Source organism: Pyrus communis, chromosome 2 (assembly GCF_963583255.1).
Source record: "Pyrus communis chromosome 2, drPyrComm1.1, whole genome shotgun sequence".
NCBI classification, from domain to species: domain Eukaryota; kingdom Viridiplantae; phylum Streptophyta; class Magnoliopsida; order Rosales; family Rosaceae; genus Pyrus; species Pyrus communis.
The window spans coordinates 5,760,744-5,784,626 of record NC_084804.1 but is presented as its reverse complement, the minus strand read 5'-3'; the positions used below and the strand labels follow the sequence as shown (position 1 = coordinate 5,784,626).

General features: G+C 37.3%; 3 protein-coding genes and 1 pseudogene across 5 annotated transcripts; all 4 read right to left on the bottom strand.

Annotated features, from left to right (window-relative positions):
* Positions 1 to 3,626: 3,626 nt before the first annotated feature.
* Positions 3,627 to 4,386, bottom strand: LOC137727000 (putative germin-like protein 2-1). Its single transcript, XM_068465955.1, has 2 exons — positions 4,268 to 4,386; positions 3,627 to 4,158 (listed from the first exon to the last, which is right to left on the bottom strand). Exons 1-2 carry the CDS (start codon positions 4,384 to 4,386, stop codon positions 3,627 to 3,629), a joined length of 651 nt encoding a protein of 216 aa, XP_068322056.1.
* Positions 4,387 to 6,441: 2,055 nt separating this feature from the next.
* Positions 6,442 to 13,513, bottom strand: LOC137725876 (small RNA 2'-O-methyltransferase-like). 2 transcript variants are annotated; one of them, XM_068464705.1, is made up of 9 exons: positions 13,401 to 13,513; positions 12,039 to 12,311; positions 11,257 to 11,346; positions 10,235 to 10,692; positions 9,896 to 10,141; positions 8,264 to 9,365; positions 8,040 to 8,156; positions 7,413 to 7,544; positions 6,442 to 7,263 (listed from the first exon to the last, which is right to left on the bottom strand). In XM_068464705.1, the coding sequence occupies exons 2-9, from the start codon at positions 12,309 to 12,311 to the stop codon at positions 6,814 to 6,816; spliced, it is 2,868 nt and encodes a 955-aa protein (XP_068320806.1). In that variant the 5' UTR covers positions 13,401 to 13,513; the 3' UTR covers positions 6,442 to 6,813. The 2 variants fall into 2 exon arrangements, with proteins under 2 accessions (XP_068320806.1, XP_068320805.1); XM_068464704.1 differs by having other exon boundaries at positions 12,039 to 12,332; positions 13,401 to 13,500.
* Positions 13,514 to 14,541: 1,028 nt separating this feature from the next.
* On the bottom strand, positions 14,542 to 18,153 carry LOC137726290 (probable 3-hydroxyisobutyrate dehydrogenase, mitochondrial). 2 transcript variants are annotated; one of them, XM_068465197.1, is made up of 10 exons: positions 17,970 to 18,153; positions 17,479 to 17,567; positions 17,188 to 17,302; positions 16,890 to 17,037; positions 16,600 to 16,682; positions 16,067 to 16,162; positions 15,806 to 15,948; positions 15,525 to 15,609; positions 15,234 to 15,313; positions 14,542 to 14,812 (listed from the first exon to the last, which is right to left on the bottom strand). In XM_068465197.1, the coding sequence occupies exons 1-10, from the start codon at positions 18,096 to 18,098 to the stop codon at positions 14,725 to 14,727; spliced, it is 1,056 nt and encodes a 351-aa protein (XP_068321298.1). In that variant the 5' UTR covers positions 18,099 to 18,153; the 3' UTR covers positions 14,542 to 14,724. The 2 variants fall into 2 exon arrangements, with proteins under 2 accessions (XP_068321298.1, XP_068321299.1); XM_068465198.1 differs by lacking the exon at positions 17,479 to 17,567 and having other exon boundaries at positions 17,970 to 18,107.
* An 813-nt stretch (positions 18,154 to 18,966) lies between these two features.
* On the bottom strand, positions 18,967 to 23,323 carry LOC137726852 (LRR receptor-like serine/threonine-protein kinase GHR1; annotated as a pseudogene).
* Between the last annotated feature and the right edge of the window lie 560 nt (positions 23,324 to 23,883).

Genomic DNA, 23,883 nt, shown 5'->3' with positions numbered 1-23,883 from the left:
TCTAGGCATATTTCAATCTTGCTGATAACTCACGGATGTCGATGACAACCAATACTTCTAGCCGCTAACAAATCAAGATGGTGAAGCCATAATTCATACCATTTGCCATTTTGGTGCAAATCACAAGAGTGGCGGCTGATATTCATAGTCTACTTTGACGCAGTCGGCAACGTCAACAACATGGAAGTAGAAATGAGAGAAAAGGTTACAGAGAGAGTGGAGTGTTGGAACTGGCAGTTGAGATTTGATAAGTTTCTAGGATGCGTTTGCTCTTTACATTTGAATCTGAGGGGCTCAGAACAGAGGTTATTATGAACTTTTTACATGCGATAATATGTTACTAAACTAGCAATTTAACGGATGCTGTGTGCATGTAAAGGATAAAATATGGAAGATATAATTAGAAAATATGGAAGAAATAAATTATAGAAAAATATGGAATAAAGAGAAGTTAGAGAAAAAACCTGGAACAAATTTAATTTATTTTACCATTTTAAATATGCAAAATTAGTAATTTATGCCTATTATGTAAATGTTTATTGCACCCAGTTAATACAATCGAAATAAAATTCCGAGTTAATGCATTATATTCAAAATCTGTTTAATTCCTTCATTAATTTTCTAATCTTTGTGATGCGAGTAAATTACTGATCAGTATGCATGTATATGTTAAACATATCAAGCCGAAGCTTTATGCTAAATTATCCGAGTCCAATCTGATTGACTTGGGTGCAAAGAACCAAACTAACCCAACAGGGCCATTTCCGGATACTTTTGGTGAGGATCCTAGTGATCTCCTTTTGGTGAGAATCATGTCTATTCATCATATATTGTGTAGTCATTTTTTGTTAAATACTGTTTGTATTTAATTTTAAATAAAAATATTTAAAATGATTTCTGACCACACAATAGACGATAACCGAACACAATTTACGAATTTCCGAGATTCTCACAAAGAGGATCCGGCGAGGATCCGGATTCCAAACTAACAAAGAAAGATTCAGAAGCAGGAGGTTACAGAAATTATAAAATTACAATAATATCAAATGGAAGGCTGTCTATTTGTTTACACCGTACGTGGCTTCGGCAGAGGCTGAATTGGTCAGGTAGATTTTCAGGTATATTGCATTTTTTCTTTGTCTATTTGCAAACACTGGCCATTCTCCTCAACACTGGTTTCGTTTGAAAGCACTTTTAAAATTGACCAAAATCGTTTTCAACTATTTTAAAATCATTTTCAAATGAGTGTTATGTCATTAAAAAAAAGCCTTTCTATAATGGACAAAAATTTAGTTAATACAACTCAATAAATCAACAATTTTTTAATGCAGCGATATATTTACATTTAAGGTTTGTCATGTGACGTGCAAATAATGATGGTGCATGTAGCATGCATGATATTGATATAGCATGCCACTTTTATGGTCAAGAGATATTTCTTTATGCAGATTAGGAATGTCTATTTCATTCCTAATCTGCGTTAAGAATGAGAGATTTCATATAAGAAACCGAAAGAAAGTTTTCAATTATCGTATGCTCTGAAGGAATGTTTCAACCAAAAGAAATTTTTTTTTAGGGAATGCATGCTTTTTTGACAATTGGATCATATGAGAGGAATGCTAAAACCTACAGCTTTCTTCTCATTCTTGCATATCTTCGTAGGTATCAGTTGATAGTTTCTAGGATTCTTAAAAGAAATCACGTACTGATCCGAAAAATTAAACACTTACAAGTTACAAGCAGTTTTTGTTATCTCAGCTTTAATCCAGTCTTTCCCTTGAGAATTAAGCATTTTGATACTGATTTTCATTTTGGATGAGAAAGAGTCCAAAAGGTGATCTCGAAATGCAATATCTGAAGAACAATATTCTGTACTTTTGAGACGTTGTTTCAATATTATTCTGAATATCGCAATTAAGACTGAAGAAGCTAATTAGCCGATACTGCCACATAGGGGCTAACACATCAGCTATTTCTAAAGTCGGTTTAAGTGTCAGAGTCTATATAGGTTACTTCCTATGTTGTGGTATAAGTACTATTTTTGTCATTCATCTGTATAAATTGAAATTATTCTTGTAAAGACATTTCTTGCTCTTGAAGTAATACAGAAAATCAGTTCGTTTCATTTCTTCATGTTCAACACTTTTCTTTCATTTTTGTTAAGTATTGGAAAAGAACAACACCAATTGGGGCCTAAAACAATCAAACATATAAACCAGCAACTATTTGCCGATGTATGCAGAATGACGCAGGCTAATTAAAATAGTTTTGAAAAAAAATTAACCATACTATTTGTTTTTAGTGAAGCAATTTGCCAATCTATAAGTTCTGAAGCGGAATGACACAGGCTAATTAAAATATTTTTGACAAAATTAACCATATTATTTGGTTTAGTGAAGCTTCACTAAAAACAAATGAGTTTTTCAAGTTTTATCCAAAATTTATTGCTTATTTCTTGGTAATATGAATATACAAAGGCTTAATTTTGTACACTATTTTGTTCTAACAAATTCTTTGGCCATCTCAAAATAACGCTAGTGTCACCATCTTACACTCTATGATGTGCTACTTAATTAACGTTTTTGTTTTTAGAATTAGCATACGAAAACATTCCTTTTCTTACCAAACATATAATGATAAAAATTGGTGTAAATAAATTCGAGTATTTGATGTATTTGGTGGCCCCTTCTTTCCTTGATTCTAGGTTGGTAGACCCGGCAAGGCCTTTTTAGGGATCACTCTCTTTTATTATGCTATACTCTTGTTATGGTTCCTTATTCTCAATAATATCGTATCTTTTATAAAAATTAGAATAAATAATAATAAAAAAAAAAGGTTTTTTTAACCAAAATGGTCATTGGGATTTACATAACATATCACTTTAGTCCTTAAGATTGAAAATCACGGCGAGTTAGCCATCAAGAAAGATACAATTCTCTTCTTCTCGTCGAGAAGTATGATTTTTGTTTTTGAATCACTTGATTTCGTTAAGTATTAAAAAAGTTATGAACGTTTAAAATTTACCTAGTTTTCGGGGAGTTTTTCAGTTTTCCCTCAGACCAGTCACCTTTCAAACTATTTTCCAGCCATCTCTGGCAACCATTGGGCTTACAAATAGGTATAATCTTGCTCTACACTTTTCTATCTTCATTTTGATATATTATGGGTCGAGTTTGGTTAAAGAACGATTGAGTTACGAAGCATTGAAAATTGACAAAACTTCCATTTAAGAGTTCTGGGACACTTAACGGAGTTTTTAACAGAATGACCAAAATAATGGATGGTGGACAATCTCAGAAACCATTTCTATTGATTTTCAATGTTAGGAACCAAAGTAATGTGTTATGCAAATCCCAATGACCATTTTGGCTAAAAAGCAAAAAAAAAAAAAGTTAACAATAATGATAAAAATTGATTAAAGCATGTTGAATGTTCTTGTGCTGTCACAGGGCACTCAGATATGAATCAAGATTGATATCAAAGAATTTCATACAAAACCCTAGATTTCATGGACAAACTTCTACAAATCTAACTCAAAAGCTGCAAAAATACAAGTATATATAAACTGGGGATGAATGATGATATTAAATAACAAGAACTAATTTAATTCGATGGATGGAAAACATCTAAAATTTGGCTTGAAGATCGCTAATTACGGATTTGTCCACCTGAAAAGACTTGGCAAGAACATCCTCAGAAATAGCAGGATTGGATCCAAACACAACGTTAGCAATGGTGTTGACTCCAGGGTTTTGGCTGCTCAAAGAAGATAGAGAGATGGCAGTTCCAGAACCCAGGTTTTGCTGATAGTGAACTAGTCCAACAGGGAAGACAAACACATCACCCTTCTTAAGGACTTTCGAGAGGAGCTTGTTCTCGGGGTTTGAGGTCACAAACCCAACATTGAGCTTGCCTTTCAAGACCGTCAGAATCTCGGTGGCGCGGGGATGCGTGTGGGGAGGGATAACACCCATTGGCGTGTAGTCGATGCGAGCTAGTGAGATGCCGAGGGTATTGAGTCCCGGAAGTTGAGCCACACTGACAGGGGTGACTTTTCCACCAACAGGGTTTGAGGTGTTGCCTGGGATGTGAAGTCCACTGAAGAAGAAATGGTCAGCTGTTGCAAGCTTGGAGTCCAAGCAAGGTAGACCATTTACTCTTGCAACTGTGATATATGAACAAATCCAATTCACAAACCAAAAGTTAAAGTCAGTACCAAATGCAAATTATAGTTTATGATTTTAACCTGATTAACCGATATCGACACAAACCTGTGCTAGTAGCGTCGGCAACACAAAAATCTTGCAATGGACTAGGCTCAAAAGCAACGACTAGAGAACATGTGACGGCTAGGAATGTGGTTAATACCAAAAGTTGGGTTGCCATCTTAATTTTTCACCTTCTTCTATGAGATATATGTGAAGCTATTGCAAACGAGAAATTTAAAAGATTGAGAGAGAGAGAGAGAGAGAGAGAGAGAGGTCAAGGAGTTGTTGGATGGACCTGGATATTTATATAGAAGGTAGAACTAGTGATGGCTTTCAATGAAGAACAACGATACAGAAGAAAGCACGGCCGACCGGCCGGGCTTGCATTCTAGACACCGGAAAAGTCTTAAAGCGTTCAGTTAAAGCCAAATGTAAACAGGTGCATACACTGAATCCAAAATTTGTTCAAAGGTTTGTAGTCATTTCTTAATTTTCTACTCCTCCTGAGTGTGATGTGCATTTAGAATTCTTCATGCATGCGTTAAACATATCAAGCTCACATCTGAGTTTTTTGTTTGGGCACCCGGCTGGGGCTGATATGGTCAGATCAGTTATATATTGCTTCATGTCTTTGTCGACGTACTAATTTTGGTCATTTTTTTTTTCCAAGACCAAGTCTTAGGGGTAGAAGAATGATTGTAAATTATATTTATCGATTTTTTTTTTCTGTTGGCCCGACGGACGAGGAAATTGTGTAAAGATGCAGAAAGGGCTGTCTCACGGAGTCCGGCAAGCATAGCCGGAGGAAGGGGGATCGGAGCTGTTCAGTGAATTACTTGAAAGACAATTTGAGATGAGAATAAGCAATACATTCTGCACCTGAACAGCCATAATATATGATTATATAAGAATCTCATACAATTCTGAAACTTTTAAGGCCACAGACAGAAGAAAATAAACCAAAGTGTCATGATGCTGCATATCATTAACTTTTAAGAAAACTAATGAAGAATGTTTGAAAAGATTTAGTTTTAATTAAAAAAAAAAAAAAAAAAAACCATGTTATAAGTTTTGTTTAATGATTAGTACAAGGCTCATATTAAAGTAATACAAATGTTTCCACCAAAAATCAATAAATAAATAAATTAATTAAAGTAGTCCAACTAAAAATGGACTAACTATAATAAATTATAATTTGTCGATTTTACCCCTAACTTTTTCAGGTTGAGTTCCATAGTTTTGTAGTTAATGGAGTTCATCATTGTTTTGCAGACCTTCTTCTTTTTCTTTGAAACAAAAATATAGATCCTCATGCTATTTAATTTATATTTTGTATTATTTTGTTGAAACGTGATCGTCGTTATTATTTATAAAGTATTCGAGGTTTTGTTTTTCAATTTTTCTTTGTTAGTGGAGTTCATCGTTTGTTTCTCCAGAAAATAAATTTGAGATCTGCATGTTATTTAATAATAACGACGGGTCACTATTTCTCGACTGTAAAAATAAACCGTTTCTAGATTTTAAGTAACATTGTTTCTGGAATCTAAGTCACTCTTCCTGAAATCTAAGTTATTGTTTATGGATCCATATGAAATAGACACACTGTTTATTAAATGTAAGCTAGAAAAGAAATAGTGAAATTTATTGTATTTGGATTCAAAGCAAAATAAGCATTATGTTTCTTAAATATAATCAACTGATGCATGAAAAAAAATAAACAATCAAAAGTTAAAACATAGATTGTTTCTAGAATCTAAGTCACTGTTTCTGGATTCTAAGTTATTGTTTTTGGAATTTAAGTCACTGTTTCTGGATTTTCATTCTTTTCTTTCCAGATGTGCATAGAAAAAACAAACACTGTATTTGATTTTCTTTTTTTCCAGAAATAGTGTTATGTTTTGGGTTCTCCAGAAACAGTTTTATGTTTTAATTTTTTTTTTTTTTTCTTTTTTCCTATTTACAGATGCTTGATATGTACGTACATCACCAGGACCGTAGGTCCTTATTGGATCTGATTGGAATAAAATACTAACACTATAAATTGTTCGTGGTGCAGATAAGAGGATGAGGACGAGGACAATGACGAGGAAGATGAGGATAAGGGCACAAAAAAGGTAGACAATAGTTTTTTATGGTTTTTTATTAAATTTTGAGTCATTTGGGTTAAATAACATTTTAGGATGGTTTTTGGTTGAATATTTGTTGACCCAAGCCTTTTTCATTAAAGCTGCCCTAACTTTTAAGGCCTCAATGGACACTATTGAGGAAAATAGATTTTGCCCACCGCAGGTGGTGAGCAACATTCTTTGTCGTTTAACGAGTTTGATTTAATTTACCCGCTACACGAATATTAAAAATCAAAATCATCAAATGGCACATATTATGGTGGTAATCTATTCTCCTAATGCTAGTTGATACAGTCCATTCCCATATAACTTCTTGTAGACGTTCTAAATCCGCAATAGGAAGATCATCTCCCGGAGGTAGGGATCCCCACCGTCTGAAACCTGGTTTTCTGTCACTAGATACCCCGAATCCAGTTCTAAGTCAAAATATAAGCTCTGTTTCATGGGTTCGGAAAATCCTGCACGAATATCTCAGTTCATCAGAGAGCAGATCCTGGCCTATCGCTGCTATTCCATTCCCATATAACTTCGAAAGGTTGTTCCAGATCTGAAACCTCTGGAAAAGCAACTTCCTTGGTTACGTGTTCCTGTCTAAAGACAGCAATCTGGGAAGCAAAACCTGGTTCTGTATCACCGGAACCCCCAACTCCACTGAACTCAACACTGTAGTTGTGCTTCGCAGCCAATTCAGTCGCCCAGCAATTGAACTGCTCTCTCGTCCACTCGAACTTGTGGTCATGGTTACGAAATTTACATTGTGCTTGACTTTTGTCCTCCGGGTCATCTTCTTGGCTTGACAAATTGGATTTCTGGAGTATCACATTGTATTCGTAGTTTGGAGTGGAGACAATAAGAACCCTTGGACGAAATAAACTTAGCACCACGTTGCCAAACTCAGATGCTTGATCTTCCTCCATATGCTCTATTACCTGTGATTTCCAATCAGAGTAAGCAACATTATAAACGAATTACAGTACAACGGGGACATCACGCTTGATTTCTGTGAAAACAGGAATATTTACAGATTTTATGTGGCAGAACTTTCTAAGATGGGTTTAAAAGAAAAATAAGAGATTACCTCTAAGCAAGTGCCAATATCAAATCCACTCAACCGGGAATCAAAATTTGTAATTGAACCATCGTAAAGAATTGCTGAATTCATGGCTGACGTAATGGCATCTGAATTTGAGTTTAATTTGGAATGAAGTATCTGCAATATTGACAGAAAACTAAGGTTCATGGCTAAGGCAAGTGTTTAACTAAATGAACTTCATGGAAAAACAAACAAAGAACAAATATCTAAAATCAGTACACTAATACATAAGGAGGAAACGGTTCTATTTCGTTTCTTGTACCCACCATGACCGAGCAAACACACGGATAAGGTTCATCCTAACAAGGGATCCTTTAAAATTAAGTAAAACCAGTATTAATTCTCTAAAACATAAATTAGAAAAGTCTTAACAAAGTGTATCACAGGTCTACAGCAAGGCAAGATGTCACCCATTCCCTAAATGTTTTGGCTGCACCGGGCTCTCTGGTGACAAAATCACCAGCAACTATCTATATACATAGGACCCGGCATATCTGTCACATTATTTATTCCTGTAAATGTTTAAATTAAAAGATAATAGCAGAAAAAAAAATAGAATAACCAGATATATACTCTAAATGCAAAAATCAGTAGTTAAATTATGATTCAGACCTTTGCCGCACGAGCAAGACTCTTTCGTGAAATATCAACACCAGCAATTTTTTCCAGAGAAGTTGGATAGTTTAATAAAGAATCCAACAAACTACCAGAGCCACATCCAAAGTCAACCTGCAACAATTACCAAGGACATGAAACTTAATGTCATATAATCAGTGTAATAAAAATTTTGGCTTGATAAACAGTGTAAAGCCAAAAGATGATAAAAACTCATTTACCAAAGTAGTTGCACAAGATTCTTTGATGCTTTGCACTGCATATTCCACACGCTGTTTTGAAAGTGGAGGGCTGAAAAAAGCCTGCTCCATTCTATCCTCTAGTGGTTCGGTTACCCCCAACAAAGTTATAGTGTACTCCAAATAGCAGGTTTCTGAAGACAATAAGGAAAGCATCCTAGCAGAATCGCCAGCTGCGGCTAAAACCAACTCTTGAGGTGGCAAATCCATACTGAAAAAAGCCGACTGACCAACAGTTATTTGTGTAATAACTGACTCGAGATGTGGGATCACTGCTCCAGATGCTATCTCAAACTCAAAGTCATCACTACTTTCCAAAAGTTCTTTCGTATGTTTGCCTTCAGTCACCAAAGAAGTAGAATAGCTTACACATGCTAAGGACCCAATAGATGGACAAACACCAGAATCCGGTCCTTCTATACTTACGGAACAAATTTCAATTCCAGGGAGAGCAAACAGTGCATTCACAGAGTTGGAAAATGATAATTGTCCTTCTTCAGTCTCTTTATGCCCAACAGTATGAATATGATGGCACAGCATAAATGTTTTAATAAAGTTTTGGGAATCGAATCTAATGTTGTGGCCATCAGCAGAAGCGTTTAGTCTCTCTAAAGGCATAGTTAGATCCCCAAAATATGCATTTAACCATAACAGAACTTTCAAAGAAACATTCTGGATGGCATCACTCTGCTTCTTAAAAGTCTCTTTTGGTGAGCACTCTAAAATAAAATCCTGAAACTTAGAAATTATTTTTACTTCACATCTAAAGCTACCTCCAGATTCAACTATCTCCTTTACACCAGCATCAACAACACGGCCATTTGCATATTGTGTCTCTTTCCCAGCCAAGTCTGTCACCTTTAACTTCTTGTGTGATATTGGTGACTCGGATGATTCTTCTAGAGTGTTTCGAGGAGAGAAGATGGGCTCAAGCCGGTGCTGGCGGCAGAATGTACACAGTATCTCCCTTGGAATCGAACCCTTCCATTTTGCCTTGGCAGTAAATGCTAAAGGTAACTCAGCTGCAAGTATTGCTTCTCTGGACAACTTGTAAATTCCACTTGGTGTCTTGCCAATGACCATCCTGTAAAGTGTAGACTTAGATTTTAGGTATGATTAAATTATGCAATGTTGTACACTTTTATTACTGAACGATGCAGCAAAGAAACAGGTGGAGCGTTCCTCTTTTCTATATACTTTTCAAATTTGGATTTTGGAAAACAGTAAGTACCGTGCGGTTTTGAAGGATAAGTCTCAGTGGTCTAGGTTAAACAGTATTCGGGTCTTTAGCATGAGAGTCGGAAGCATTTTCTTCCAAGCAGGGATTAATATTTCATCATTTTCAACCAAATGTATTATATTTTTATAACTAATAAAGCCAGAAATTTCTAAGTGTTTTATGAGTCCTATTCCTTCTCATTTATTTGAGAAGGATGATGCTACAGAACCAAAGTACTTTTCCAACTATCGCACATACAGTGGGTCCAACAATATGCATATGAAGGTTGGGAAAAGAGCTTGGTTATGAAGCATTTTTTCCATTGGCACAAAAGCAAGGTAAAAGAAGAAAAATGTTTTTAAAATGTGAACAGTACAGCAAAAGTCAGAAAAAACCTGTGATATGATTGCAGGGATACATCTTCATAGAAAAGGTCTTTGGACCTCCATGTGTATCCAATGGATGCCAAAACAGCGTCACCATATATATCTTGGCCCGACAGGTAACTTGCTCTTGCATTGAAAGATCCTTCAGAATTACAAGCTCCTTTGGCATTTAGAAGATCTGAAGAGATATCCAACAGAGATTTCTTTGGAGCAGCAAAGTACAGTCTTGTCTCAGAGGAAGCTTTACCTATAGGCCTGTCAAAGAATTTGTACCGCAAGTTAAGCACAGATGGTTACAGAGTCAACAAACTGTCCTCCCAGTTTTTCCACATTATCCTTTTAACATACCTTGAGATCAGAATGTCAGCAGCGTTCAATAACCCAAGTTGTTTTGCTATAACATCCAGGAAATATCCAGAAGATGAGAGATTTAGGATTACTCTTTCAACACTCTTCTCTAATGAACATGGTACATTTATGGCTTCAATCGGAAATATTTCTTTGGAGTCTGATTGCTCAACAGATGATGACTCTATTATTCCAGGAGTGTATGGACTTTTCCTCCTAATCCAGAGCTCTTCCTCAGAAGTAGCAAGAAGTCCAGATAATTTAGCAGCAGCCCTCATAACATATAATATAGCCAAGAAAGGAATTGACTCCACCTTGGGATTAATGGATTTACACATATTAAAAAGTGTTGCGTCAAAGACAGCAATGACTGCAGCAGGAATTTGACCAGAAAGATCACCTTCTCTCTGCAATGCTGCTCTGAAGTGACCACTCAGAGGATGAAGAGCTGGAAGAAACTATAACAGTGAAACATAAGAGAAAATGTCAAAATAATAACTCAAATCAGTGCTTCAAGAATATCTCAGAAACTTATTTCCTAAAGCAATCCAGGTCAAGAAATATCAGACAATTCACTTCGATCTCCACATAGTCAAAGCAAACTGAGTCCTTGAAAAAGATTTACAAGTTGAGAAGAAAGTGAAAGATAGAGTGAAAGTGAAGGATAGAGAGAGGTAAAGAGTACTTGACAGAATAAGCACAAGAATTTATCAATTTAAGCATGTGTTATTACGGATAGATTTTGGAACAAACTTAGGAACAAAGTTTCAACATACATATATGTTTATGCATACAATTGGAGCACGACCGTGATATAAATAAGCAGTAAGCACTTCCAAAGCTCTCAAATTCAAAGAAATAACAGGGACGCTAGGTCAAAGAAAAAGCTAATACACTCTTGTCCAATTAAAAGCAATTAGGTAATCAATACATAAATTAAGAAAGGTGATCATCATATGCTTTTTGTAAAAACTAATGTAGACATTTATACGTGGCAGAACATGTATTAACTGTTTACCAACCTCGTCTGAAAATAAAAAATTGACACGAGAGACTAACTCATCCCATGCTTCCTGCAGAGTAGGGACTTTTGTTGAGGGATTAATGCCTAGCTGCAGGAAACAGAAACAACATTTACTAACCATAATCATAAAATAAGAAAGAAAAACAATCTTGCAAAGTTTTTGAAGAGGCAGTAAGCTAATATAACCTTCACAAGTGTAACAGCACACAACTACTACAGCAAATATTCATAGAATAAAAAAAACTACATAAAAATTATACATACAAAGAATAATTCTATAAAAATGAGCAAACACGTATCTCAACATTTTGTATAATGTAGAGCAAGAAAATAATTTGCATCCTAATTCAAACTATTTAGATCCACCATCCCTCGTCCAGGTGTCTAGATGAGAAAATTTATTTCCACCGACACCAGATCCCCTTGGCTCATACACCCACGCAATGGAAGAAAGGTTTTACGGTAGCAAAAACACAAATACTTTTAAGTAAAAAATTTATCTTCCATATCTAGCTGTCCAAAACAGGACAATTGCTCATGCTCCTCGTTATTCATTAAAGCGTCAGTATGTAACTGATCAAACGTCCACATTGAGATGGGTGATGTCCAAACAACAAACATAAGAGGATCAGATAAATCAATATGGGAATCTCAATTCTAATTATAATTGTTGAACACTGAGCAGAATTTCCATTAACTTTATTGGGGTAGTTAAACAAATAATAGAGTGGGCGGGCCCAACTCAGAGCCATAAGATTACAGAAAGGAGAACAATCCAACCTTTTCTAAGGCCAATTCAGCGGCAGACTGTTCTGCATCCTTCTTCTTTTTAAAGGTTCCAGATACGACAGTAACTTCTGGAAGTTTCAAGGTACAGCGATAAAGGCAAGGGCCCTTCTGCATAATGGCCAACCCTGGACATCCATTTTGAGGAGACTCATGCACTTCCTCTACTTCATAGCAGGCTGTGCTACCGAACTTTTTGTGTATGATAGCCTTAGGCGTAAAGGTAGTGTTTCGCACTGCAACAGTTGCGGCTCCTTCAGTTTCCATCTGTACCCAAGAGGTCTTCAACTATAAGTTTTTATATATGTTAGATAGGATGTCCTTTATGTAATTAAAAGTTACGGTTATAATCCAATGATAAAATCAGACGGAAAAATTTTTCTATCCAGCTACCAAACGACTACTACTTATGTGATTACATTGCAAAATAGCTAACAAATCTCAAGGAACAAAAACCAATGGCACATTCCATACATTGGAGTAAACCATAGGCCATAATACTCAAAAACACGACATCAGTAAGAAAATAAAACATAGACCGCAAGACAATGTCCGTATAACCACAACTTAAGATTCAACGTCTCCTGTTCGACAGTTTCTAAACAATCATCCTGAATAAATGCTTTAGGTTAACCGAAAAAGAGAAGAAAAAAAACATGTGGATATCCTCAACCCAAGTGACTAGTAGCCAAAAATAACTGGAGAAATTAAACACAAATTATACATTTGAGTAAGCATAAAAATGATAAAGTCGTCATTTCGAATGACTATCATGTTCAAAACCAACATATTGACAATGAAAAACAGAATGCATTATATAAAGACAATATTTGTATTAAATGGTAAAGAAAGCAAACATATTTCCATCCCAAAAACATATATCAAATGAAAATAAAAATAAGAACCCAAAATTCCTAATTCTTTTCGTCAGTAAAGTCTCGAAACGACAAGACAATAAGCCAACTTTTGATCCCCCAAAAGTCCATTTAATTATGATAACATTTAGTCGCTGGGTGATCATAAACGAAAGATCATAAAATAAGATAAAAATACAAAATAAATTTAAAAAACTAAACTTTCAGCTAATAACACAGCAATGCGCTAAGTAATCGTAACAAAGGAGGCTGAAAATTACTGGGTTCCTTAGAAATAGACAAACGGAGCTAATTAAACATCAAATTTGCACAGAAAAGTTAGAGGAATACTGGAATTTGTTGGAAAATTGGAGATAGAAAAGCAAACCCAGTTCGAAAAATCAACGGAATATCTACAAAAAGGCATCAAAAGGTGGTGAAGATATAAAGCAATGGCAGGCAAGAGAGGGCATACGATCAAAGAAAACAGCAAAGGCCGTACCTTTTCGCATTCACAACGGCAATGGCCGAGCCTGAGAGAGGAGGGAGAGAGAGAGGCACAGAGCAGAGAGAGAGAGTGAATAATGTGTGCGTTGGTGGGGTTTTGGTGGGGCAGCAGAAACGATATAGAGAGAGAGAGAGAGAGAGAGAGAGAGAGAGGTTTTGGAGGAAGGAAAGCAAAGAATATCAACATGAAACTTGTACATGCTTAAAACTTGTACATGCTTAATTGTACATGCTTAAAACTTGTACATGCGGTTGGGATTGTGGGGGGACCCCGGCACTCGGTCTTCTTTTTGGTCCTTGCCTTGCTTGCTAAGGAGTAAGCCCCCTTTTCCCTTCCCAAACTAAAACTTTCTTTTACACTAATGAAACTACGAAGCGTCTACGAAGATATTTTCATGATGGACCATCAGTTTATGTATAATCATTTCATGTAGTTAACAAGTTAGTGTCAAACTTATTACAAATATAAAAGTCGAGTCAAAATCTACTTTGACCAAGTAAAGATCAGATATTACGATGTCAACTGATTATGTAGCCAACTCACATTTATTATCATTGTATTTTAAATTTTAATCAATTTCCATTGAATATTGTGTCATTCCAAGTTTAATTGGTTTCCTTTATTTAGGAATTGACTTCAAAATCTTTTCAAATTTGCATTTTTCTTCTTCTTTTGTTTGAAATTATCTTGTATCTCAAATGGTTAAAACTTCAAAGCACATATTTTTGTACTTAATGTCCTGTGTTCGATTTTTTACTTCCCACAAATCATTTGTAGTTTGATTGGCCGACGTAGAGACCCAAACACGAAAGCCCCCCCCCCTTCCCTCGACCTACAAATAAAGACGCCACTTCTCCATTCTCTTGAGGTTGTCTCGTTTTCCAACATGATATTTCAGTTCGTCAATTCTTCATCTGAATAACACTATTTGTACCACCTTTCAATTCTTCAAATTGAAAGTTTACTAAACACCTCTAACACAAGTGGACCGCACATGTGTACACGAGACTCACTTGTATTAGAGATTCAGCAATAAAGGCGGTTCAAATAATAGTACTTTTTCTACCGATGGAATATACTCTCTCTCTCTCTCTCTCTCTCTGGCCTAAATGTATACATAAGCATCATAAAAAGCTGGGGGTAGAATCGGTAGATTAACAAAGCAGAAACAAAAGGCTATCAACATAGACAAAATAAATTGTATTCGTTTAAGGCCATGAAGTTGCAACTTTGTATAGAAATTGAGTGCCACAACATGCTATGTTCAGGTTTCCAACATTTGGACTTGCTATTATCACTACTCAATGATGAAGTCAAGCTAGCTCTCGTTCTTGCCGGAGTAATAATGCCGGAAAACACAGGAGAAGTCCTCGGTTTCATGACCATTCTTGCAGAGCTGTGTGTATCTGCACAACAAATCAGTGCATCAGCTTATGGTGAACGAAAATAGTATATGCAGCGGAGATTGTTGTGCATTACAAGTTATCAATTTCAGGATTTGAATTGGATGTTAACGCAAAGCTTAAATCAAGTTTCGGTTAACGCATTGAAAGCTTAAATCAAGTTTCTATATACGCACGTAGAGATGGATGCATATGTGTTTTGTACTTCCTCGACTGTCTTCTGTTATGGTCAGCATGTCACCTTACTTCTATTCTCGAGTTTTAGGTGGATACTTGTTACTTCTAGACCGCTAACAGAAGGAGTGCAAGTAGTTTTCGGAGGAATGGGACTAGCATTACCCTACCTTATTCATATATGATATAATTAGATATGAAAAATATGCGAGGACACCGACGTAGGCTCAAAAAAGGCAAAGGGATTTACATCTTTTGTGCTTGGGACGTCAACGGGCATCTAACACCAACCTCTTCGGCTGATGTTGCACCAAGGTTTAGATCCTTAGCCTGCCATTTACCAAATACAATCATCAGTATCCGAACAACATATTAACATTATAGGATTCAAGATTGACCGTTAGGAAAGCATCAGCAATATGCTAAGGCCCGCAGAGACCAAAGATACTAGATGACCAAAATTTGTTGAACAGTTTATGCCTAAAATTTGTTGAACAATATCAAAAATATTTTTCAGACGAACATGATTAAACTAACTTACCATAAGTTTGGATGCGAACCCGCCATCATAGTTCCTTGAAGAGGGCACTCCTTCCATCACTCCAGGAACCGGATTATAACTATCACTGTCATGTATTCCACGTCCTAGGTGTTAAGTACTAACAAACCATTTGGAAACACATAATCTACCCAAATATAAGCCCAAACCTGAAGATATTCCCCATATGTGTGTACAGGTATGTGTAGTGTAGGGGCAAGATCCAATCGGCAGCGAAGCAAAAATTGCCTTAAGCTACAATGTAGAGGGTATTCCGATAGTACCTACTCCAACAGCGACCACTAGAAGAGTTGAGTACTCTTGTCAGAGTACTTGCGGAAAGTCCCAGAGCCTGGCCAAGAGCAAGGGATTCAGAGACACCAATCATACTAATAGACATTGCCAAATTATTGCAGATCTTTGCTGCCTGCATACAAAACCACTTTAGATGTCAAACAATCTGCAACAAGTTCAGGTAGTGGCATGAAAATTCTCAGAAAGTGGAAGGAGCTCTATTTTTGGCTCGTGAAGATGTGAGAACTTACTGAACCATTTCCTGATCCACCACAATAAATCGTGTTCTTGCCCATCGCAAGGAATAAGGACTTTGCTGCCAGATAAGATTCCTCAGAGCCACCCACCTGCAGACATGCTATCTTTTGATCATGACTCAGAAATTAGATATCACCAACCTAGGTACAATCCCTCACCCTCTAAAATCATATATCCCGTCTTGTGCATATACTCACTAGGATGACAAGAACAACACCTAGGACATATACTAAACAGTTAATTAGAGTATCTGGGAGAATGGAAACTGAAAATCTAGATCGTGAAATCAGCTTGTTTACTTCCATAAACTGAAATTCTTCATCAACTGACATTATGATCAAAATGTCAGTCCGCATTTCCGGCCATATATCAAATCAAAGCTATACAATGAAGTGCAAGTGGTATATAGTACGTGAGAAATAATACTGAAGAACAACCACCCCTTAGGAATGCATATTCTTCTCTCTTCAATATAACTCCATCAGACTTAAATTACTGACTTTGGATGCCAAAACCAGAATTATACCATGAAAGTAAGAGTCCCCGCTTCTGCAGCAAGAACACCTCCAGATACAGGGGCATCCAACATGGCAGGCTTCTTAGGATAATCTACACAATATGCAACACATTAGTCAGTAAAAACGCAAAGTTAAATGTCCCCCATCGGCCATCTTACAAAATAAAGTCAGTAAAAGACAGATGAAGGAAGAAACTGCATTTTTTCACAACCTCAACCATTTGATAATTTAAATCAATATAATGGAAGATTGAGCAAACATTGATGCTCAAACAAATTAAATCAGTCTGCTATTGTACCTTTTTTCTCCTTTAAAGTACAGTCAGACACAGCGACAGAAAGCTTTCTCGACGTTGGTGGATCAATAGTGGATGAATCTATTAACAACCATGGTCGTAATTCCCCTCCACAAAGTAAACCATTAGGTCCAGTATAAACATCATATACCTGCATTTGAAAGAAGAAAACAAAAGTCACATTTTGCAGTTCTTGTGGAACTTGAACACCTCAAAATTGCAAATTAATGAATTTTAAGCAACACTTGAATTGTAACTTCCCATAAGTAGAGTTTAACGAATGAATGAATAAGGCACTCACGTGAGATGAGGAAGGCAGCATTGTGATTACAACATCACTAGCTTCAGCAACTTTTAAAGGTGTTTCTTTCATTGCAGCTCCCATGTCCGAGAACTTCTTCATAGCATTGCTGTTTCTGAACAACAAAAACAATAACACATAGAGATTATAAACCGCCATAGAACACATGGTGATCCCGCCTTATCCTAAGTATGACGGGGATAGTTAATCCTTGCGATTAATCAGTACAAAACGTAGCTAACTGAATGTGATCCAAACAAACAGTTTGTAGAAAAGATATAAATACATTACATGTCATGAACAGCAACTCGGTATCCAGCCTTAATTAGATTATTTGCCATTCTTGATCCCATATTTCCCAGCCCTATAAACCCAACACTCTGCAATCCATCATTCAGATAATGTTACAAATATACAGCACCCGAGAAATCAAACAGTAGCATTCTCCATATAATTAATCTGTTATCAAAGAACTGATGTATAAATATTTCATAAAACAATCTTATGCTTGGAGTCTGTTTCAGTAAAAGCGCTGCTGTCAGTCAAAATCACTTCCTAAAGAAGCACCTGCCAGATGTTTCTTCAAGAAGTGCTTTTCCAGGAAGCACTTGAATTTTCAATAAAAACTTCAACGTGTTTATAGTCAAAAGACTTCTAACAAAAGCACTTTCGAACATAAATGCAATCCCAAACGAGCAAACCAATTTTCCCACATACCCAGTTGAGAATTAGCATGAAATAAGTCAGAGCAACCAGAATTAGCATCAAAATCAGAGCTTTACCTCAAAACCGGATGAGACTTGTTCTGAATAAAATCTGCGTGTTGAAGATGACAGAAGAGAAAGTGGGCGGATTGAGGAAATGCATTTGGAAAGATGATTCAGTGATCTCACCCTACAGAAAATTGCCATGCTCTCTCTCTCTCTTTCTCTCTCTCTCTAGAGGCAAAGTTCAAATAATGGCAGTGCTTATTTACAGAAGAAAAACAGGAAATCATTGTCTCTAATCTCCCATTTGGTTGTCTTATCTTAAAGTCCACGTCATTGTATTTGTATTTCATGTTATATCTAACATCTTTATCTGTTTGGCTTTTCTGTCCAACAAATTATTCCCCCACTTGGAATTAAAAGGTGAGCACTTTGTTGCGGGTAGTTGGTTAGAATCTTGTGATATGTTATAAATAGGTAAAAGTTAGAGAAATAATTTTTACTAGTAACAGAAGAGAAGCAGGTGTAAAATATTACACTATAATTATAATACAAGGGAATGATTAATAAAAGTGGGAGGAATAGATACTGATATTATTTATATTTCTCTATGTTTTGATTGCAATCGAGTGCTCTATTTATAGAGCAACTCGCATTATTACATTTTGAAATTCACATCACATGACTTTGAAAATACAATCCTTTAGTTTCCAAAGTCTACATCACATTTGTGGGCATTGAAAAATCTGTGTGGGCATTCATAACAATGCCAATGTTTTCAACATGATCTATATTTTAAATAGTTTTTCGTGATTTAGAATATAATATCGCTCCAAATTGTTACACTTTGTCAGAAATACGAGCTGCCCCTTCAAATAGGTTAGTTGGCAGTAAAGCGTCCCACCTCTTGCACCGAAATTTAAATTCTTCTTCAATTCGATTTGAGTAGTTTAGAATATCGTATTCTAAAAAAACAATGTTAATGACATAGGGCAAGGTACGTAAACTTGGAAACGGCCGACGGGGATCGTCATGAAGCGACACAAAGCTAAACAAAAAAGTGCATCCCTTGAAATCTAGTCCATTTCCAATTTTCCACAATGGTTAATTCAATCAGCTGATCACACTAGAAAAACCAAACGAGATACAAAAAGGGAGGCCAATGAGATATTAAACTTCCCCTCCCACAAAAAGGAACAAGTTCAAATAAGCTAAATCAACCCCTAACTTAAAACTATATGGAGGAGAGATCCTCATATATGTTCTTAATACCTGGCCTCTCCCCAACAGTTCTTAAACATCGTAACGCTATTCCAAGGACCTCCTTCGTTCCCTTCTCTGCTGCTGGCACTCCCATTTCCGGCACCAATGCAGCGTCAAAACATTCAGAGCCGCGCCCTTCTGCTACCCTCAGCTGAACCCAATCTGTCAAATCAACCCCATTTCCTTCACCTGAAATCACATCGCCCGCACACCTTCCAGTTAGGAGTTCCAGCATTATCACTCCAAAGGCGTAAATATCTGACTTGAAGGAGGGAAGAGGCTTCTTGGAAGCAGCCAACTCTGGTGCACGGTAACCCAAGACACCAGCATCGAGAATCTGTTCGATGGTGCCAGCTTGTGTCATGAGGCGGTTGAGGCAGTAATCAGCAACACGGGCATTCAGGTCTGGCCCGTCCAACAAAATATTTGATGCTTTGAGGTTGCCGTGTGGAACAGCACGGTCAAAATGGAGATAGTTCAGGCCACGTGCAACGTCAACTGCAATTTTGAGCCTTTGGGCCCAGGTCAATCGTGGATCTTTTCTTCCTGGTCGATCTGAAATAATTTAGGCTCATCAGAAATGCCAATGGAAGGTTACCTAAATACAAATACGCGCACAGATAGGATACGTATATGCGCGCACACACACGTGTATATGCAGAGAGAAAGAGATTAGTGAAGTAGAAAAAACAATTTTTCTTCAAAAATCAAGAGAGAAGTGGGATAAAGATACAAGCCATGCATTCTATAGCAAAAGAAACCGTTTGATCATTGCAAGATAAATAGGAAGAAGAGACTAACAAAAAACAGCTTACCGTAAAGAAAGCTTGCAAGACTTCCCGGTGAGATATAATCGGAAAGAATGAGCTTCTCATGCTGTGTGGGGCCCCAGTAGTACCCTCTCAAACCTACAACATTTGGATGCCTCATGTTTGCAAACTTTTTAGCCTCCTTGGCAAACTCCTTTTTCTGTTTCGCCACCCCTTCTCTCAACCACTTAACCGTCAAGAACAACCCATTATCAAGTGTTGCCCTGTAAGAAGTCCCATGGCTACTTCTTCCTAGAACTTCAGCAGGTGCCCTTGACAGCTCCTCCGGGGTTAATGCAATTGTATCATCAAGAAAATGCAGCTCACCAACCAATTTATCCGGTGACCTCACATCCAGTCTTGCAAGGTTTTCAGTAGTGACTGACTCTCCAGAGTCTGGCGACCAAGAGAAATGGCTGTGCTTTGAAGGGGAGAAACCAGCTACAGCTGCAACTTTTTTATCGGGGCTGACAATTTCGGATGATGATCCTTTTTGTGAAGCCATGAGATCCGCAGTTGAAACGACCAAAGCACCACCCGTGCCTGTTCCACGAACACCAGATTGGTTTGGTTGAGTGCGACTGTGGATGTCTTTGCTTGTGGTATGCTCTGATGGGATTCTTCTTGACATGCGGATGTAGTGTACGAAGATAGCAAGCAGAAGAAGAATGAAGACAGCAACCACACTTGAAACTATAATGATTACTTTGACCATTGTACTGATTGGTCTCCTCTTTGAATTTTCATTTCCAGAACTGTTTGATCCCGGAGGACCATTTGGAAAAAGCAAACGTGCATTCCCTGGATAGAAGGAAGATTTTGGAAACTTTCTCAGATTTTCCGGGACATCCCCAGAAAGATCATTGTATGAAGCATTAAAGCTTTCAAGACTAGTAGGCAAGTTGTTTGGCAAAGGACCTGTAAAATGATTCTGGGAAATGTCTAATGAGCTTAAAGTGCTGATGTTGGTGACGGAAGTTGGAAGAGAGCCAGAAAAATTATTTCTAGCAATATTGAACATTTTAAGCCCCTTCAATGAACCAAAATGATCAGGAAAATAGCCACTAAGATGGTTCTGGGAAAGATCAACAACTTGAAGATTTGACTCACTGGGCAAAGGAGATGAGATGTTAATCGAGCCGGTGAGTAAATTATCACGAAGGTGCAGTTCATGCAAAGTGGGCATTGTTAGCAATTCAGGTAGAACCGTTCCATCGAGCTGATTGGAACTGAGATCAAGGACACTAATCTTTGGATATTGTGTTATAACACTTGCTATAGAACTACTAAGAGTGTTATGGGAGAGGTTAAGATAATTTAAACGCAAAAACTGTGGGGTTACATCAGGGATGGGGCCTGTAAAATGATTTTGACTCAGATCGAGATATTCTATGTTTCCCCATTTCACCATCCTGGTTAAGTTTCCTTCGAATTTGTTATTCGATAGATCAAGTACGGCACAACTTCCAGTCAGCAATGGTAACTCACCAGTAATCCCATTTGAGGACAGATTGAGGAAGCGCAGATTGGTCGATGTGATCATATCTATTGGTCCTGAGAGATGAATTTCAATGTGAGAGGCGTACTAAAACACACTAAGCGTAAATAAGTAAAGTAAAACAACACAAAAAGACGCATTTACAAGTGAATGTAAACGAAGGCAAAAAGAAGTACATATTAGTACCTGTGAGATTGTTGCCACTCAAATCTAGTTCAGTTACAACAAGAGAATCTCCTTTTAATAGACCATTAGGAATATCTCCGGTAAATCTGTTGTTGCTGAGTTTGAGTACTTGGAGATCATAGGCAAAATTAAAGCCTGGCAAATCCCCTGACAGCTGGTTGTAGCTGAGATCCAACACCTTCAGGTTTTCAAACATCTGTAGCTCACCACCGCTTACCAGTGACCCAGTGAGCTGGTTGTGGCTAAGATTCAAGTACTTAATAGTCTCAGAAAGGCGGGGTAGAAACTTCTGCTGTTGTGAGCTGGAACTAACAAACATATTGCCACTCAAATCAACATGAGTGACCTCAGATAGCATCAAAAACTCCAGATTGATATGCCCATCGAGCATGTTCCCATGCAAGTCAAGCACATCGAGACTTGAAATTAACTCAAACCCCTTAGGTATTTTCTTGGTATAGCCATTTAAAGACAAATTTAGATGTACCAGTTTAGGCAGCTCTGTCAATGATGCCGGCAGGGGCCCGGACAAGGAGTTTCGACTCAAGTCCAATAACTGGACTGAGGAAAGCCCTGAAATTGAATCTGGAATAGAACCCGAGAAGTTGTTGCCACCTAGTGAGAGATTCCTTAAGCTCCCTAACCTACCAATCCCAGGTGGTAAAGGTGAAGAAAATAAATTGTCGGACAGGTCAAGGAACTCAAGGCTTTTGAAGTCAGCTATGTTGTCGGGAAACTTTCCCATTATCGAGTTGTTGGCCATGGAAAGTCTCACAAGCTTCGTTAGATTCGCAAACACACTCAAGTCCACATCCGCAGAGAGACTCAAATTATCAAGAACAACCCCAGCAACATTTCCGCCATTACACACGACACCGTTCCAAGAAGATGGACAGCCATCAAAGTCAATGGACTCATCATTCCAAGAATTAAGGACATAGCCAGTGGGGTCATGCTTGACACCCTTCTTGAACTCGAGCAGCGCCAAAATATCCTGCGAAGGGAGCTGCCCCATGGCAGAAATAAACAGAAGGGACACCACAAAAAGCCGACGGAGCATACTTGCCCTATATTAATGGCTTCACCCAGTTGAAATCAATGTTAGAATAAGCAGTAAACTTTACGCCTCTACAACCAACAAATTCAAGCAAGAAAACCAAACCAATATTCCAACACCAACCACAGCACAACACAGAACCCGCACTTTCGATTTCGAATATAACGAGAAATAGCTCTCAATGTTGGGAAGAAGTGGGGGCTTTTGAGCTCTCAAATCCACAGAGTGAAAGAAACTCAACTAATATTCGGACTTGTTCCAACCACAGTTGGAATCAAACATGCATCCAGAACCCCCAAACGTTCATCAATAACCCTTTTTTTCCCTAACAAAAAGGCCAAACCTTTGAACTTTGAAGAGCTTCAAAGGACCAGATTCTCCTCCTCAAAGAACAACAAAAGTCATTTTACTAACTTCATACTACACAGCTCAAAGCAGTAAATCACACAAATAAGCAGCAAAAACTGAGTCAATATTAGAGACCTAACAAATTTTACTACCAAAGGATTCCATTTTTAGCAACAATGTGGCTCTGTAAAAACTATCCCAATAAAAAGATTCAATCCTTGAAGCAAAACCCAGAATCTGAAACTGCTGAAAAATTACAAATGGGACTGTAAAGGCATTACCTTTTCCACATTGCTTCTTCACGGAGCTCACAGAACAACCAGCTACAGAAAACCCATGAACAAAAACTAGAAGTGGGTCATCAAATTTACAAGCCAAGCTGCAATAAATCAAGGGACCCAGAAGAAATTTAACCAGAAAAAACAAAACCCTATAAGAAAAGTACTTTTGGGCTTTTCGTAAGTTCTTAACAGTCCAAAAACCTTTGCTCTTTCTTTAATGAAAGTAAATACAAAAAATCTCAGAAAGGCAGTGTCTTTAAGAGGGGCATGTGGAGACACCAAAGAAAAAGCCCAAGGGGTTCTGTGATATTAGGGTATTAAGCAAAAACCCTAGCTTTTGTGCCTTTTAGGGACTTTTAATGGTGGAATTGGGAAAGTAAGCGGGAAAATGTGGGGTTTTTTGGGGTTAATATTTATGGGATTACCCGCCAAAATAGGGGACAGAATCTCTTTCACTTTCCTAGTGGACGTCAAAGAATTTATTAAATCCAGTTTAAAATTGGCTTGTTACGTTAACATTTCACATATTGTTAAATAAATCTCACAT